The sequence below is a fragment of the Egretta garzetta genome, unplaced genomic scaffold (assembly GCF_000687185.1).
Source record: "Egretta garzetta isolate BGI_Z169 unplaced genomic scaffold, ASM68718v1 scaffold46, whole genome shotgun sequence".
Lineage (NCBI taxonomy): Eukaryota > Metazoa > Chordata > Aves > Pelecaniformes > Ardeidae > Egretta > Egretta garzetta.
In genome coordinates, this window is record NW_009260268.1 from 9,659,590 (window position 1) to 9,677,761 (window position 18,172).

The 18,172-nt window shown below is 44.8% G+C and overlaps 1 protein-coding gene across 1 annotated transcript in view; it reads left to right on the top strand.

The window, feature by feature from the left end:
- Positions 1–4,853, top strand: part of KDR (kinase insert domain receptor) — a 90,595-nt gene extending 85,742 nt beyond the window's left edge. The window contains exons 31-34 of the mRNA XM_035897734.1: positions 1–11; positions 3,473–3,569; positions 3,677–3,765; positions 4,634–4,853. The exon at positions 1–11 is cut by the window's left edge and continues 1 nt beyond it. Coding sequence (XP_035753627.1) covers positions 1–11; positions 3,473–3,569; positions 3,677–3,765; positions 4,634–4,853 — 417 coding nt within the window. The remainder of the gene's footprint in view (positions 12–3,472; positions 3,570–3,676; positions 3,766–4,633) is intronic.
- The last annotated feature ends 13,319 nt before the right edge of the window (positions 4,854–18,172 follow it).

The following is an 18,172-nucleotide window of genomic DNA, read 5'->3' on the forward strand; positions in this document are numbered from 1 at the left end:
GCAGGAATTAGGTATTTTATATGGTGGACATCCTACTGGGGCCTCTGGGCAGGTTTTGTTCATGCTGGGGGCAGGGCAAATGAAAGGAAGAGACTTCAGCTGCCTGGTCCGTATTTAACCTCCTCCATAGGGATAAGAATGAATCTGTAGAGTTTTTGCAGGCAAAAGCTAGCTTCTTACCTCCCCAAATGCTAGGGATTTTTTTTTTTGCTACCCTTTCAAGATTTGGTATTTTCATTCAAAAAATGCAAGAGTATTTGTTATTTAGTTTTTAAGAACCAGAACAAATACAAAGTTTTACTGATACAATTCAGTTCTCTTCACACTCTTGTATTTCATCTCCCTAAAATATTAATGGTAATAGATCTGTCATTAATAACCTTCCCGGCATTTCCCCTCCTAAAGTGAAATGTTGGTAAACAGGTCATGAATTGATACCCAAGGGAAGTGCAACCTAAATAGTGTCGTCACTGGATTTTGTCTACTGCTTGCTTCTGGTGGGCTGCTGGAGCATCCACGATGGACCAGTAGTGGTAGTAATGCTATTGGGTATTGTGGCAGCGGTGACTCCCCTGGTAAGGAGTTTGTAGTAATGCAGTTAAGCAGGGCTTGTGTTGGACATCGTGAGGACCTCGGGCACAGGACGTAAGGGGTATTTTAGATCGACGGGAAGATATTTTCTCATCCAGTGCTGCCTAAGATCAAATTCAGCCACTTAGATGCTGGGACCCCTGGGCTGCTTGCTGCAATCTCAGAAGGAGAAGGATAGGAGATGGATCCAACCATCAGAGCACAGATGGACTCTGCTGGCAGTTTACATGTGGTTTCCGCAAAGTGGAGCCCCTCTCACTCACTGCTTGTATTGTGTCCAACAAAGACAAAGTTCCCAATGACTTTGAGTAATGCAGGATCATATTTTTGTGTGGTCCTGGAAAAGACTAGGTAAGCACAGTGCGTTTCACATTTCAGTCGAGCTAGAGCTGAACTCTTAACCCCATATTTTAGTAGTGGGGAGGTCCAAAATATAACTATATAAAAGACACAAAAGCATGATTTAACACTGAAAACATCACACCTATTTTCCACTTCTAATGCTTCCTATATGGCTTTTCCTGGTCCCCACATCCTGTTATGAACAGAAGTAAAACCTCTCCATTAACCTTTTAAAGAGGCTTTGAACCTCTTTTCTGTTGTCTTATAGTGTGACAGGGTTTGTGAGAAAGCATTTGTGGAAACTGTGCTAAGAGAGGCAAAGTGGGGAGCTTCAGATGTTTTGGGGCTTTATTCTTCTCTTCTGGTAGCTGAAAATGATTTTGTAGGCATGGATCTTGCTATACACATAGTGGAAAAGATTGATCTGTTCAGTAATGTATTTTTCAATCTTCACAAAAGTACTAACTATGAGGAGAGGCTGACAAATGCAATCTCTAAATCAAAACTGGAGGAGGAGAAGCAAGCACAGCGAAAACAGAGAATATTAAGGAATATTTGGATTGCTGAGGTAAATTAAAATCAGCACGACCTCCTAACATCTGTTGTAGTTGGCTTAGGAAATAGATTCACAATTTCTGAACCTTGAAAGGCTGTCATTAAGAACAGTCAGGTGAGGTAAGAAAATGTAAAGAGAATGCCTGGGTTTAGAAAAAAACAGAAAAGGCGCAACCCTGAAATCAGGTTAACTTGAATCCTAGGAATGATCCTGGAGTAAACGATCAGATAAATAACGGTAAATGCCTACAGGAAAATGAAGTAACTAAAAATGGCCAGCATGAATTTGTCAAGAAAAAAATCAAGTCAAACCCATCCAAGTTTCCTTTTTTTGAGAGAATAATTGGTTGGGTGGGTAGCAAGGAAGATGGATTTTTATTTTCTGTGGGGCATTTTTGGCCCTTTTTTTAATGGGACAGTCTATTACAAAATGCAAACATGTGTCAGGAAATACTGTCAGGACGTCAGCTGAGGCCTTGCCACCACCGGGCAGGAGTCAGAATCCACATGTGGCCTCTCTCTGCACCTTGCACACTATTTCTGGTCCTGTTTGCACAGGAGCTTGGCTTAACCAAGAGGATCTCATTCACTGAAGCTCACGTAGGCTGACTCTCGCTGGGCTGAGCAGAGGCAGGACTCCCATACGTAGGAGGTCATTCAGATCAAGAGGCTGGGATTCCCAGTCCTCACCGCCCTGGTAACTGCAGTCCTGGCCATGCAGTTCTGTGCCTGTGTGGACAATTAAATACAAACACATAGGGAGCTTTTGGGCTAAGAAGGCAATTTGTGGAATAAGCTTCTCATCATTCGAGGTCAGGTTGTCCAGGAGGGTAAGCGGACTAGATTGTCTGCTAGATGTTTTTGGTCCTGGTGGGGTTGGGTGGGAAGTGGATTAGATACCATTGCAGAGTAACAGGAGCAGAAGGCATGGTGAGTGCAGAGATCTTGAAAAAACTTATTTTGTTAAGTCTAGGGAGAGAGAATGGAGAGGGAACATAGTAACAGTTTTCAGTATAAGAAAAGTTGCTCAGAAGAGGATGCTAATTAATTATTTTGTGTCCCCAGCAACAGGACAAATTTTATTTGCAGCAAATACTTGGGTTTGATATTTGAAAAACATTCTAAAGTGTGATTGAACACCTGAGCATGCCACACAGGGAATATGTAAAATCCCCACCAGTTTAAATAAATGTCTCTTGGAGATAGGCAGGACTCAGCATAGCTAGACTCAAAGCTGGGAAATGGGATGAATGATGCTCTTAATTGCCTCCAGCTTTGCATTTCAAGTGGATGCAGGCTTCTTTTCTAACTCTGCGGCTTTTTCTTCATTAGCTGTTAGGAACATAAATTAGTCCTGTTTAACTGGGACAACATCCATTTTATTCCATATCCAGTCAGACAGAAAGCTGAGGATAGCTGTCTTGTTTGCTGTATTAGTACCTCCATGAAAGTCAATTTTATTTTTTTGCCCAATATTTTTAATGGATGTCATCCTGACCAGAGGGCTTCTTTTGGAGAGGAGCCTTCAAGAGAGATGTAGCACTCCCTGTCCTGATCCCCACGGTTTCAGGGCGGCTGCGCCTGCTGTTGTTGTCCTGGGTCCAGCCAGGGGTCTCAGAAGTGCAGTCCAAAGGAAGAGGCACATGTCTGTGCTCCAGGCTCCTCTGTTTATTATACTTCTAAGTGAAGCTTGCAGGAAGTGAAGCCCTCCAGTGTAACTGAGGAAAGGAGCTGTTTTCTCAGAGCCATTTCTTAGAATTTGCTCAGAGATCAAGGTTGTCAGGAGCAGAAGGTCAGAAACATGCCACTTTCTAGGCTGTTCATCCTTTTCAATAAATGGATATTTTGAGGTTTGCATAGTATGTTTTGACAAAAGGATTAGCTTCTCTGTAGAGAGATAAAAGGATTCTGATATCATTGTGCTGTTTGCAGCCAAGTTGTGGATGGCAGACACAAAACTTGTTTTGTTTTGTTTTCTTTTCAGTCAGTACCGACAAGGTAGCAAAAGAAAAAGCCGCCCTGTGAGTGTGAAAACATTTGAAGACGTCCCATTGGTAACCACTGTAAAAGTTGTTCAGGAGGTGAGTTTGTCTGTTGTTTCTATGTCTTCTCCTTCTGTCAATGTCTTTTTTGTGGCTTTTTTTTTTTGTATCCCTTTCCATTTAATGCATTTCTAACACCTTTGCAGGAAAACCAGACAGATAGTGGGATGGTTCTTGCATCTGAAGAGCTGAAGACATTGGAAGAGAGCGATAAACAAGTGAAAATACCCTTTAGGTAAGGCTCAGGCTGCATGAGGGATTGAACATGACCTTTTCCTTGCAGTATGTCAGAAGAGTGATTGGTTTGTAAAATCTTTTACAAGACAAAATCTTTTCTTGCTGCATTTTTAAAAACAAAAAGAAAAACTGTTTACTGTATGTCTGGTCATCCGCATTTGGTACCGGGAGAGGAGGTAATGCAGCTGCTGGAAGCATCAGCCAGCACTGCAGAAAGAACTTGTATTTCTCAGCTGCAAAAGCACCACCCACCCCTCGGAGGAGCTGAGCTGGTGCACACAATTGGGTGTATTTATGAGGGCCTGTCTACAATGACAAAGAGATTTTTTTTTTTTTCCTTTTTCTTTCTTTTTTTTCTAAAGCTGACTCTTGAGTTTTCAGGATGTACCTGGGTGTATTTTCAGAGCATTGTAACAGGGGTTTCATTGTGCAGTTCACAGGAAGCACAGAGGCGTTCGTGGAGCTGAAACCTCACGTATGCTCTCTGATTGCTTCTCAGGAATTATTTTTTCCAGGATAACTGCAGAGCAACAAAGGTATACTGCAGTTACAATTGCACCACAGCTGAAATGCCTGGAGCCTCTCAAAGTTTTCTCTCCATTTCATCTGTGGTCGCAATCTAACTGCTTGTATCATCATAAAATTAAATATCTTTTCATGCGTTAGTGAAGTTAGGGCATATAAAAAGGTCTTTCCTTATAATCAAACGCATGTTTGAAAAGGCTTGAAGCCAGTTTTGCTAAGTGCACCATTTTGCTTTGGCTGTTGCTGTGATGGAAAGCAGCTGCTGGTAGGAATCGCCCACCTGCCCTCCAGAAGACGGTCTCCACAGCTCGCTCAGTCCTCTTCCTGCTTGTTTTTCGCAGCACGCTGGTGCCCAGCAAGAGTAACGAGTCCGTCATGTCCGAAGCCTCCAACCAGACGAGCGGGTACCAGTCGGGGTACCACTCGGATGACATGGACACCACTGTCTACTCCAGTGAGGAGACTGAACTCTTGTGCACCCGGGAGGCTTCGCCCCCGCTCTGCCACGCGCGCGGGCTCGCCTACGAAGGCGCCGTGCCGCTCGCCGCCCCAACACTTTAGGGTTGCTCTCTGATTGCTTCTCAGGAATTATTTTTTCCAGGACAACTGCAGAGCAACAAAGGTATACTGCAGTTACAATTGCACCACAGCTGAAATGCCTGGAGCCTCTCAAAGTTTTCTCTCCATTTCATCTGTGGTCGCAATCTAACTGCTTGTATCATCATAAAATTAAATATCTTTTCATGCGTTAGTGAAGTTAGGGCATATAAAAAGGTCTTTCCTTATAATCAAACGCATGTTTGAAAAGGCTTGAAGCCAGTTTTGCTAAGTGCACCATTTTGCTTTGGCTGTTGCTGTGATGGAAAGCAGCTGCCGGTAGGAATCGCCCACCTGCCCTCCAGAAGACGGTCTCCACAGCTCGCTCAGTCCTCTTCCTGCTTGTTTTTCGCAGCACGCTGGTGCCCAGCAAGAGTAACGAGTCCGTCATGTCCGAAGCCTCCAACCAGACGAGCGGGTACCAGTCGGGGTACCACTCGGATGACATGGACACCACTGTCTACTCCAGTGAGGAGACTGAACTCTTGTGCACCCGGGAGGCTTCGCCCCCGCTCTGCCACGCGCGCGGGCTCGCCTACGAAGGCGCCGTGCCGCTCGCCTCCCCAACACTTTAGGGTGAAGCCGGCGGCTCTGGGTCCCCCTGGGATGTGCCTTCCTTGTCTGGACTGGTGGTATTCAGGTTTGATGTATAGAAAGACGGCATCCATGAGACTAAGAAAGACGTTTATTTTTCCTGAAGAGGATGCAGAAGCATCTGGCAGCGAAACTGCACCATGCCAGGCTGCGGGGTGCTTTCCTCGAGAGATGCTGGTGGCTGAGGGTGCAAAGCCCCAGCTGTGGGTGCTGTGCCAACCCGATGGCAGAGGTAGTGTGGTGACCTTTGGGAGCCCAGTGACATGCCGAGCATCTGCCCAACGCAGGCAGCGGCACGGCATTCAACTTAAGTGTTTCTAGTTGTACGAAATAACGGCACAGCCCTGCTCTTTCCCCCCCGCCCCCCTCCCCTTGCGGCTGGACTCCAGGAAGGAAACAGCACGGCACTGGCTTCTTGTTTCTCAGAGTTATCCCTTGCTTGCACCTCCACAAACAAAAAAAGGAACCTCAGCTCAAGGCTCTGGCATTCAGCAACAGCCTGAATCTAAACATAGGCTGGGCTAAATATAGGTGAGGGTGATGGTCTCTGGCCTTGGCAGAGAAAAAAAGTTGCTGTACCAGACCTCATGAGCTGCATTTCCTTGGAAGACTTGCCTGGTGAGGTTGGTTAGTAGGGAAGAAGCAGAGCACCGAGCCGAGTGATGGACACGGGTGCACAGACCACACATCCCCTCTGGGGGTGGCCTCGGGGTGGCTCTGCTCCCCGTCCTCCCTGGCACCCCTGGCTCATGCCAGGCACCTGAAACAGCTGCATAAAATGCCCCCTGCGTTGAATTACCACTGGGGCAGCCTCTGCAACAGGTAGAAAGGGTGATGTACTCTGCCTTAGGACCGTAGGGAGCCCTGTGATCCTAATGGGGTATCCTAAGGGCACCCTACCTTCTCATCTCATCCCCCCTCCCTCAGATGTAGGTCTGGCTCCTTCACTTTTCAAACTCCAAGTCTGTTTGCACCGGCAGAGATCTTGGTTTATGTAGTCTTGGGAATCCGTGACTGGTTTCATGGCAGCTCTGATCTTCTCCGAGTGGTGAGATTTTGTGACTAATTGTTGGACAACTTCTTACCTGTGCTCTTGTAGTCCCAGAGCTCTATTGATAGACACAATGCAGGCTACAAGATTTTAAAATGTAAAGCTATTTCTACTGAGTTCTTTTTCGTATTTTTATAATGGGGTTTTTTTGTTTGTACTTACCATAATGTCAAATGCTGGGAACCATGAATATAAGGCATATACAGTATTTATAGCCTCTTTATGTAGAAATAAATGTAATATATTAAAATATAAATATATATTATATAATGGATATTGTACTGTTCACATTTTGTATCGGTGTTCTGTAGCATTACAAGGGTCACAAAATTTTTAATAGCTAAAACTTTATTAAAAGGGACTGGAAATTTAGAGGTGGGGGCTATGAGTAGATCTGTTTGCTTTTCTTGCATGTATTTGCTTATATCCTGCCTATTGACAGGGAAGTTTATCAAGTGCTACTTACTTCAAATGCCAGTTAATGAACCTAGTTAGTTATACCATTGCACAGATCTATGAACATTGCTGTGGGTACCCTGTAGTAAAGGAACTTCAGTGATTTTTAGTCGTTGGCAATAAGTGTCTTTAGAATCATAGAACTGTTTAGGTTGGAAAAGACCTTTAAGATCATCAAGTCCAACCGTTAACCTAACACTGCCATCCCGCCACTAAACCATGTCCCTAAGCACCTTGTCTTTTAAATACCTCCAGGGATGGGGACTCGACCGCTTCCCTGGGCAGCCCATTCCAATGCTTGAACTTTCACCTTTTGGTGAAAAAATGTTTCCTAATGTCCAACCTAAACCTGCCCTGGTGCAACTTGAGGCCATTTCCCCTCATCCTATCGCCCATTACCTGGGAGAAGAGACCAACACCCACCTCGCTACACCCTCCTGTCAGGCAGTTGTAGAGGGCGATAAGGTTCCCTCAGCCTCCTCTTCTTCAGTTCCCTCAGCCGCTCCTCCTAAGACTTGTGCTCCAGAGGAGCTGTCAGAGGAACAGACTGCTTGTACAGACTGAATCTCCTCTGAAAGAGTTTATTATGTTCAGTTAGGGAATGGTTGATCTAATTGTATTGTGGCTTTTGCCTGGGGAGTAGCAGTTTCCCTTAAAGCCTTATTCATCTTTTCCCACTTGTGTTTCTTCCATCTCACTTCTTATGGCTGAAATGTTGTTCCTGCTCTTGTGTAGCAACGTTGTCCTTTATTTTAGATCTGTACTTAAGGCTCCCACCTTTTCGCTCTGTTGTCCACTTTTTGAACTTCTGCACTGTGTATGCCTTCGTTCTCGATGCAAGGCTGGTCACCATTGGGGTATCAGGAATCAAAGAATCATAACAGCTTATGCTCAAAAAAGTTGAAGTTAAGTTAAGTTAAAGCAAGAGAAGTTAAATCACAAAGTTCAGACTTTAATTCAATTCTCTTTATTGCAGTTTGAAATGAGAGCTTTGTACGTTGCTGCATAGTAAGAGCACTTGCCTAGGAATTGGGAGATCTCACTGCTAAGCTCTCCTCAGGCTGAATATGGGACTAATGCCTTCTACACACTATGTGCATGCCTCAACTACAAGGCTGTGGGGTGTCAAGCATCAAAGCTTTCTCCATTCCTCTCCCTCCATCTAAAGCATTTTACAGCCGGGAAAGCAGGAGCTGGGAGGTCAGATAGAAAAATAAAGGAGAGGCTTCCTGGACCTGCTGTAAGTTCTTCTAGGAAGAACTTGTATTTTCATGTATGTCTTTGACATTTATCTTACTTCCCAGGCAAGATGCTAGCCAGTGGAGTATACTCAACAGACAATGCTACATTCTTTAATGTTCCCCCTCCCCAATATTTTTCAATATCTTTAATGAAACTGTTCTTCTATATATTATCATATGATGGACATAAAATGCTGACACTGGCAGAAGCTTGATGGGTCCCTGCTGAGCCACATGTTGGAGAGTCCTGGCAGAGGGGTAGAACTGGAGATCTGTTATCAATGTCCATCTCCACTAGATCTGGAGCTCACCGAGGTTTGGGATGTTCAATTTAGACATTTTGTAGTTTTGTTTCCTCTCCAGCCTGGTGTAACACATGGTATGTGCCACATACACATAGTCAGATGCTTCCCTCCATGTTTGTAGTACCTCTAAAACTTCCATTGTAATGCAGACTAATGAAGTTGCAATATAGCCATTTCAGCTAATGAGTTTTCTCATTTATAATCCTTGTCAGTCAATGACTGTCTTGTGGGTCCAAATCATCTTAAAGGTGCTTGTAAAATGTGGGAACTAGCACACACCTGCTTTAGGAAAGAAAATTAGCTTCTTGGTGTTTTTTAAAAAATAAATATATTCAGTTTCAGGAGCAAGCAAAGCTTCTATAAATGTGTTTATATATTTGGCACCCAGTAGCACAATTCTTTTCTTAGACCATGGCCATTACATCCTTTAAAACACCTGGACTTTTTGTTGTACTCTGAATACAGCATGTTCAGCTAAACCCCAGTCAGGCCTCATGTGTCTTGGTAGGTGTTTCACATTCCAAAAAGGTTATTTTCAATGGAATGAGAGACGTATAGTGCACAGATTTGCAAATGCCTCGCAAACCAGTCCCAGCTTTATCTCCATTCTGCAGCCATGCAGTGAAGTGGCAGCGTGTGGATCAGCATCCTTATCCCTGAAATGCATGAGAGATTCCAGGCTGGATTTGAGCCCAATGAGCTGCAAACAGAAGGACACTCGTGAGATTAGGGATCCAAACATATCACTGTGAGCAGCTGGGTAGGAGTGGGGAAAAGCAGCGATGGGGTTGACGCCTCCTGTTCAGAAGAACTGCCAGAATGAACTGGAATTGCTGGTGGGTTTGGATGTGGGGAATCAAGCAGAGCCGTGCCTGAAATAGGCAGTTTCAGGGCTTGAAGATGGCTCATGTCAGCTCTTATCAAGGTAAACACAGCCCATCTGAAGAATGCAGGGGCATTTGAGCATGGTAGCGAGGTCTTTCTCCCTGCAAAAGACACTGTAAAATGTATCTCATTCTTTGCATGGAAAATCCAGTCCTTGCCTAAGCTCTTCTTATTGTATCTCCAAGCAACTGTATTTCACGTAAGCATAAAAGCATTCAATTGAAGTGTTATGATGATCCTCCGTGTCTTCTGATCTGATCATCACCAAGCACCGTGCTCGGAGACTTTTGGGATGGAGTCCTCAGTAATTCTAAAAGCAGTGTGTGACTAAAAAAGACTACAATCACAGAGCCATTGAAATTGGGGACAAAAATTTCCTGTTAATTGCATCTCTTTTTGATGATTCTAAGGCTGGAAAACATAGTTGGGTAACACGGGTAGCCTCCAGATATAAAGCTGGAATTTGCTATTTTTATGTGAAACATTCCCAAACCATGAATCATCTGAGGTTTCCCCTCATCGCTGATACTTGAGTACACACCCTGTGTTACCTCGCAGTATGGGACCTCACAAAGCAACAGCAAAGGGCAAGGAAAACAAAGTTAACGTTTGTTCTTCCTAATTGACAAATTTATTAGGGACAGAAGTTAACCAACAAAGACCTTTTCTTTGGACTTCAGCCCTGCTTTTTCATTCTGCCTGGCTGAGCATTGCATTCTGTGTCATAATATATGTCCTCAGCTCCTCAACCCCTGACATGTGGGCTGATTAAGTCCCAGAAGGTCATTGGGAAACATAGCAGGAGCTCGTAACATATGGTGCTGATAAACATCTCGGCATCAGAGATAAGGAGCTGGTCAATGTAATCTTAGGAAGCTCAGGTTTTGTTACCATAAAACTATACAATGTAAAGCCTAATCCCTACACAGATTTAATTAGCTGTTAAACGTATCAGGTTCATGATGAAGGGTGTTCTGGTTACCTCAATGTTATTCACTGACTGCCACCAGTTGGTTCAAACGTGAAGTATCTCTGCCTTGCAGCTTGTTAGGATGACGTGTTATGGTGAATAATGGCTGCTCCCTAAGTTTTGGGTGGGGAGCAAATGAATTCAGTTTCCAGACCGAGCTGTAGTTTCAGACACAGCCTCTGGTGCCAGGAAAAATGGCAGTGCCATGTGGTTTCCTGATCCTTGGTCAAAAAAAGACTTTCTTAAAAGGTGGAATATATGAACTGAGGTTTAATTCTGTTTTCCAGGGGAGTTGAAGATGTTCAGCATCCCGCAGAGCTGTTTCCCCAGGCTTCATGCTGCTGTCTCTTCTGGTATAGTCATGCTAAGTGGCACGATTAGCCATGGTTTCACAAAAGCGAGTGGAAATGTAGCTACTTTTAGTTTTATTTCTCTTGGTCTGTTTTCACACTACAGTCAGAAGCGTGATTGCATCACGTTATAGATAGACATAAGAGAGCTTTCATCCTGCCAGGCTAAGCAGCAGGACCAGCGAGGGCTCAGCAGCTGGGGCTTTTGCTTGCCCATTGATAGCGGGGCACACAGCAAAGCCCATGCTGCTGGAACCAAGCTCACCTGCAGAAAGCTGTCTTCTGTGTGTGCCAAAGTCACACCTTCAACTGCAGCGCATCCACATTTAGGTATAACGGCAAGGATGCAAGTCATGCTTGGTTACTGGAGCTCCTTGCACTTCTGGGTGGATGGCACTAACCCATGGTGGTACTTGTGTCATGCACCACAGTGGCAAAGATTATCTGTGATGTTTCATTTCTTTGGTTTCAGAATGTCATTCCCACAATCTCTTGCCAGACTCGGTTGAGGTTGGAGATTGCAGTTTGTTTTCCACCACTTGTTTGCTGGTGTACCAGACCCCACCCTGTGGACCCTGTTCAGCCCCGCAGCCAATGGGGACCAGCGGGCAGTGGTGGCCTTGGGTTTGGGACTGACACTCTGCCTGGACTTGGCAGTGCTGCTTTGGCATGGAGCAGGGGAGAGGAGCAGAAAGCTGAAAGAAAGTTTTAATATTTGTATATGTCCTTTTCATATATGCATAAGTGCTTATACTGGAGAGCTGTACTTTGGCACCAGGAACTGAGGAAGAGCAAAGGGGGGTTTGCTCGTTAGAGACCATCAGTTTGAACTGTGGGACTGGAAGACCAGCCCTGCTTATGGCTAGGCATCTGGAGGCTGCTTTGCAGTGTGTGTTTCATGCAGAAATAGGGCCCCTTTATCCCTGAAGTTTTCTAGGATTTCACTGGCAGACTTGCAGAATGCACTGTTTATTACCCTGTTCCCCATGTTCAGGCTATGGTTGAAGATCTGATCATTTGGGCAAGGCATTTGAACCAGCAATGGGCCCTTATGTTTGATAGCCTTTGATGGATTTTCCACTTGCTTTTCGAACCCAAGTAAAACCCTCAGCATCTGCAACATCCTGCAGCAAGGACTACCTTGCATGCAGATTTTAACTTCATGGCCTCAGGTATTTTCCAGTACACTGACCAAGTCTTCCCTACTCGTTTTCTCCATGTTATTTAGGATTTTATGGATAGCTGTCCCCAGGCCAGAATAGTAGCCCACATTAAAATCTGTTTGTATCTCCCCAAACCTGTAAATAGGCCCCCTTGGTGAGAAGGTGACATCTGCTTGGCATGATTCCCAAGCAGGTCTCCACAAGATACCCGGCTTCCGTGGGGAGGAAGGAGGGTGCGGGACAGTCAGCAGAGGACCGCGTTATGTCAACCGATTCGCCTGACGGATGCACTGCAGCATCGGCAAACATCGGTCAATGTCAGGATCCGACTTTGCTGGCATCTTCTCAGCGGTGCTATTTTGGGCCGGTGAAATGTTTCCAAGGGTTGGGCTGGACTTGCCTCCTGTTCGCCGCCCCATTCCCAGGCTGTTTGCGCTGGCTCCTGGCTGGCTGCAGGGAGGGATAAGATGCAGGGAGCAGAGGCTGCGTGGCTCAAACGCGGCACAACCAGGGGCACCATTTACCACGACAAAACAGCAGAACAGAGCAAAGGCATGGCCTATCTTATCAGTTACTTACTGACTTAAGACTCAGGCGTATAAAAACTCGCTTTAAACTCTGGGTAATACCCATAAACGGAGCCCTTAGGAGATAACTTCACAAGTGCAACTTTTTGGGCGCACTTACGTGTAGTTTTAAATTACAATCACAAAGACATCCTTATGTCGTCTGATAAAATTCTTAAACTGGCAACAACTATTTAACACTGCAGTTTAGTTAAGTACTAAACCAGCAGGGAGCGTGCAGCTAAAGCGATACAATTATTAACGTATGGCTTGGTAATGCTATCAAAACAATGGCTTTAGGCATTTTGAGCCTGCTCTCAGGCTAATGTTGCTAATTTTTCAGGAGGATTATTAAGTTTTATTAGCAATTTGCATCTCAGTATAATTATATGGATATTAGAGAAATCAATATTGTATAATGTAGAGCCCCTTAACGGCTATACAGTTTGTTGAGTTCGTTATGGGACCAGCTTGGAAGTCAATTTAAGGAGGAATCTTTATAATTCTGCTGGAACTGGGCTTTGCGTGATGAGATAAATGTCTTAGACATTGAAGAGAGGATTGCAAAACCTGTCCTCAGCCTTGAATCTTTGCATTCAAGGGACAGTTTTACAAGTAGACTACAGAAAATCATTGCTGTATGTTTAAACATCTTCCCCCCACTCTCTGCCTCCTAAACTACATTAAAATTCCTGACCACTACATAGCTTTCAAGCAAATTGATATGTTCGTATAAATACGTTTATTCAAACCACCATGCCATAAACATGTTTGTCACCCATCGCAAAAATTCACTGATGTAAGGTGATCTAAGGTGGAGAACTGTCTGCCACAGAAGTGTCTGTGACAGATTTATCATCTGAATTGTTGAAGTGCTTTTTATTTTTAATTATATAGTGGTTTTTTTTCTTTTTTAAGGGTTTTTCCTTACCTCTGGGAATATGGCAGTTAATCAGAGCTTAAATATTGTGACTTTCTTTTGTGTAAAAAACCCATGGTGCATCTGAGGCAGCTTTCGTTTCATGAGCTACATTTGCTATATATATACTCTCAGCACACCTTAGCCCAGCGTTTCCCTGATGCTTGATCTGACATAAGGTGGTAACTTAAAGAAACTGCCCTACCTTTCCTCGGGACCCTCAGGCTTAACATTTACCCCCTGCTGCGTGCTTTTTTGTGTCAGCAAAGCAGCTGCCTGACCGTGGAGTGAATCCAGTCAAAGGACAGAGCTGACTGAAAAATAATTGTTTTGGTGGTTTTTTTATTAGTTTTCTCAGGCTACTTTGAACTCAACTAAGTCCCAGGACACAGCTTGCTAAACACCACAGGTACGAAGGGACGTGGCAGCCGTAGGAGGGAAAGCGGTGGGTGCTGGCAGTGGTGGAGAGGCACAGCTTCATTCCTTCCTCCAGCTAACACTGCTTGCGAAACTAAAGCCGTCATGGCCTTTTCCAAAGGCAGCACAGTGTGTCTGGACAGCTGTAAGCAGGTACCAGCAGCGCTGCAAAGAGGGGAGAGAGACCCACTGCTCCAGCTGGAGTATTTTTCGAAATGGCAAGAAAGGGATCTTCCCCCATCCGCTATGTGCTGGGTTAGCTTCTTCACTAGCTGGAAGGATTTCAAGTAAACTTGGAGATATTCCTGCAGATACTTGACGTCCTCAGCAAGAGTTCTCTGCACTTCTTTTATTTGTGTTACAGAGATGAATGATAATACTTCGCTAGCTCCTCACGTGAGCCATAAGTATCTCACAGGAGAAGAGCTATAGGGAAAAGCTGTTTTGTGTCTCCTCCAGCACAAGAACTAGCGAGCATCAGCTGAGGGTAACAGGGGACAAGTTCAAAACAAGTACAAGAACATAGTTTTCATCTGTGCACAGTGAACCTGTGAAATTCTTTTCCATCAGTTCTGAACATCAGTTCAGAAAACTGTGGAGCAAATTAAAGGAAGAAGAAAGCATTCAGAGGTACCCAATATAAAGATACCATCACAAGTTCAAGAAAGCCATGAGCTGCAAATCTTGGGAAACTGAGATAGGCTATCTGGGAGAAGTTTTCTGTGTGTTTATCCTGCTCTTTTACTCTTCTTTGGGTTTCCACTATCAATTGCTAGAGCTCCTAGAAGGGTGCTTTGGTATACTGTGGTATGACCCCTGTGGAGTTTTTATAAGTTAACTTGTAAGCTCTTACAGACATCTAAAACATTGGCTTGATTGACACAGTGATTCCCTGCAAGAGCTACAGTTCCCAGGCTGCGCATAAAAGGTCCGAAGTGCATGGTTTTCAATGCACACTTGAACAGCTCTGCACTGAGCCCCGTGTAGGTTAGCAAAGGGAGTTCTGCTCAAACTGCTCTAAGCAGCCACAAGCCCTTGGAAAATTCGTGTGTCTCCAAACAGAGAACGAAGGGGCAGGGCATCAGGCACCGTACCTTGCACGCCTGGCCGCAGCCTGCAGGCTGATTTGGGTGATGCCACCGCGTACCACCTGCACAGCTTATACCTCGTGCCAGCAGCTTGTTGAAGACCGTGCAACCTCTGGGTGAGAGACTTTAGGCCCTGACTTTCAGCCTTTTGGCTGCAAATAAACAGCGCATTCCTGACATTTCAGGTACACGGTCAGAATATCCTCAGCTCCAGCAGGCTGCTGACAAGTTGTGCAGAGGAAATCTACTACAGCCTCAGGAACTGATGGGTTTCCTACTCATTCTCAACAGATTGCCTAGTGCTAAATATATATATCCTGTATTTCCACACAACCTTGGCAAAGAAGTCAACCTGTTTACTCTTTTTTTAAGACAGAGAAAAACACAAAGTAAATGTAAAGCAGTAATTAATAAAGGAAAAACTAAATCATATTTTTCTTACCACTCCATGCTTCTAGCTCAAAGTTCGCTGAGCACTGTATCAGACCATTCTCAGCAAAGCATGGAGAGGGAAAACTCATTGACATCATTGGGAAGCATGTGTAGTTAGTAATTTTAGAAGGAAAAATTTCCTGGAGACTAAAGAATGGAAGTGCTAAACAACTGCTGAAAGTCCATGACATGTAAACACTGTATACTTTGGTGTCTTTGGATGTTCCCTTGCTGTATTAAACTTTAAGAGATACTCAGCCATTCTGGCCTGGGGAAAATCTCCAGCGACAAAACATAGCTAGATATGGTGAGCTCAGTCCTGAAGCTGCTGGGACTCGCACACCCACAGCTTCTCTGCAGACAAATAACTGCAGAGAAATGGGCAGAAATACCCTGTCAGATTTGAAGGCTGGTATTTGGTGCAGGTGAGCACCAAATCCCTGCCAGTATTGCTGCAGCTCTGTCAGTGCCCCCCACAGCATGTGCAGGCTGGGGTCAGGCGCCAGTGAGAGGTCTGGCCCCGGGGATTGCACGAGTCGTCTGTGGTGTGTAGGGGTCAGAGACCCCCCCTGGACCCTCCCGCAGCAGTTAACCTCTCTGACTTCTCCCAAGTCTTTCCCATAAGGCTGAAGAAACCAAGCAGACAGCCTGATACAGCTGCACCTCTGGAAAGTCCAGCTCCCTGTTTCAGCTTGGCCACCTGCGTGCCTTTCCAGCAAGCCACTGTCTCACTTTAAGTCTTCTCCCAGGTGAGAGAGGTGATACGAGCTTGGAAACAAGCTGCTTCTGCAAATATTCCTGTAAGTCTGGGGTGGGACCCCGGGAAATTTCAGAAACAAGTTACTTGTCTCCCCCTTTAAAAAGACTTTACTTTAAAAGTCGAAGATTAGCCCTTAGGTGTTAAATATTCAAACAGGTTTTTTTCTTGCTGTCTTACTTCCTTGCCTCACATACACACCGACACCTTAACATTTCAGTCATCCTCCCCACTATCTCTAGAGCAAGGCTGTATAAATTTTGCCTAGCTTTCCTTAATTATTGCTGGGGATAGATGAAGATGCAGGTAAGGCTGTGATCGGCATTGCCAAAGCAGGAGCTAATCAGGCCCTGGGAACAAATGTTTACCATTCTGCTAGGGAAGCAGTACCGAAAACTCAAGTTACAGGTGGATTTATCTAAACTCAGCCCTCCCCAGATAAGGGCATTTTAAAATAAAACTCGTTAGAGGAAGAATATGTTCATGTTACCCGAGAGTGGAGTCAAAGGGGAAAGCAGACGAGTCTGTATGCAGGAACAGAGAGAGAAACCGAGTGGAGCCCCCTTTGACGTAGCCTCATCAGACCTCCTTAGTGCACCCAGAGCTCAACCTGTTCTGCTGCAACTCTGTGGTCTTTCCTGGGAATCTTAACAACCTGTGCACAGAAATTGCTTTCCTCCAGCCCAAAGGTACTGGCCCAAATTTTTCCTCCAGCAAATTTGGAGGAAATTTGCTTTTCCTCCAAAAATCTGTGGTTTGAGCTGGGAGCTGTGGGTCCCTGTGGGTGGATGGAGCTGGGGGCAGGTGTAGGAAACCTCTCGTCAAGAACAGCTCCTCACCTGCCCTCTGAGCCTGGAACCAGCCAAGCTGACCAAGCTGTGGCTCCCTCTCTCATGGTCAGATTTCTTGGTGCCTACTAAGTCAGAAACTCCATTTAAAGCCTTTCCCTAGTACTGGAGTATATATAAAATAATAAAATGGATTTAAATGGTCAGTGGATTAAAAAGTTACTCCAGGGGGCAGGAAGGGAGGACAGACAAACAGACAGCATGATGACATTAAAGTGATTTCCTGCCTTGCAGTCCGCAAGAACCATCAGAGCAAAGTTATGCAAAAAGTTAAACGCTGTACATGATGTGCCACAACCATTGAATGCTTTTTTTAGAGAGTTCAGGGAAAACATACATGTTTTCTCTGAAGTTCACTGGATTTTTACCCTCATACAAACCTCCTCTGTATGAGGAACATCATCCTGCTAAAGGAACTGGGTGAAACTCTGTCTGCACTGAAATTTGGGAATATTTCACCTTAGATTTTAATCTAGCCAAGGTTTTACTGGATTCTATCTCTGCAAGATCTCACCAACTGTGCATAGGAAAATCACCTTTCACTGGTCTCACAGGTTCTGAAGCCCATGGGACATCTGTGGAAAAAAACAACAAGGCAAATTAGACAACAATAACCCGGGCTTCTCCCTACAAAACAGCAGTCCCCTCCCAGTGCAGCTAAAGGAAGCAACAAGCCAGATGAGGAAGGTAAACTTGGGATCTGAGAGGAAAGAGTCTCTGGTATTTATAAAAGTCAGAGGTTCACACGGAAACCTAGTTACAGCACTGATCCTCTCCAGTCTATTTCAGGACACGCAGACCTTTTTCAGCTGTAGTATTTGACTCATTAGTGTTGGAATATTTCTCCTCTTTTTAATTCTTGGAGTGGAAAACCTTGGGCTGATTTGAAACTGTATTGACAGCTAGCATATATAAAGTAAGAGCTGAACACTGAAATTCATTGCCTGTGTAAGAACAGAGCAAAAGCTAAATCACAGCTTCAGCCTGTGATCTGTAAGCAATGGAGCCACTTGACCCATCATGGTCTTCTGTGATTAACAAACCCATGACATGGGAAAAGGAGGGCAACTGCCTGCAGCAGGTGCTGTGATGAAGTGCAAAGAATGCTGATGCATGCTGCGTTTCAAATGCTAATATCCTCTGAAGGAACAGCATGGGCTGCATTTAATGCCTTCTCACAGGATCATGGGGTAACTCAGGTTGGAAGAGACTGCAGAAGGCCTCTAGTCCAGTGTCCTGCT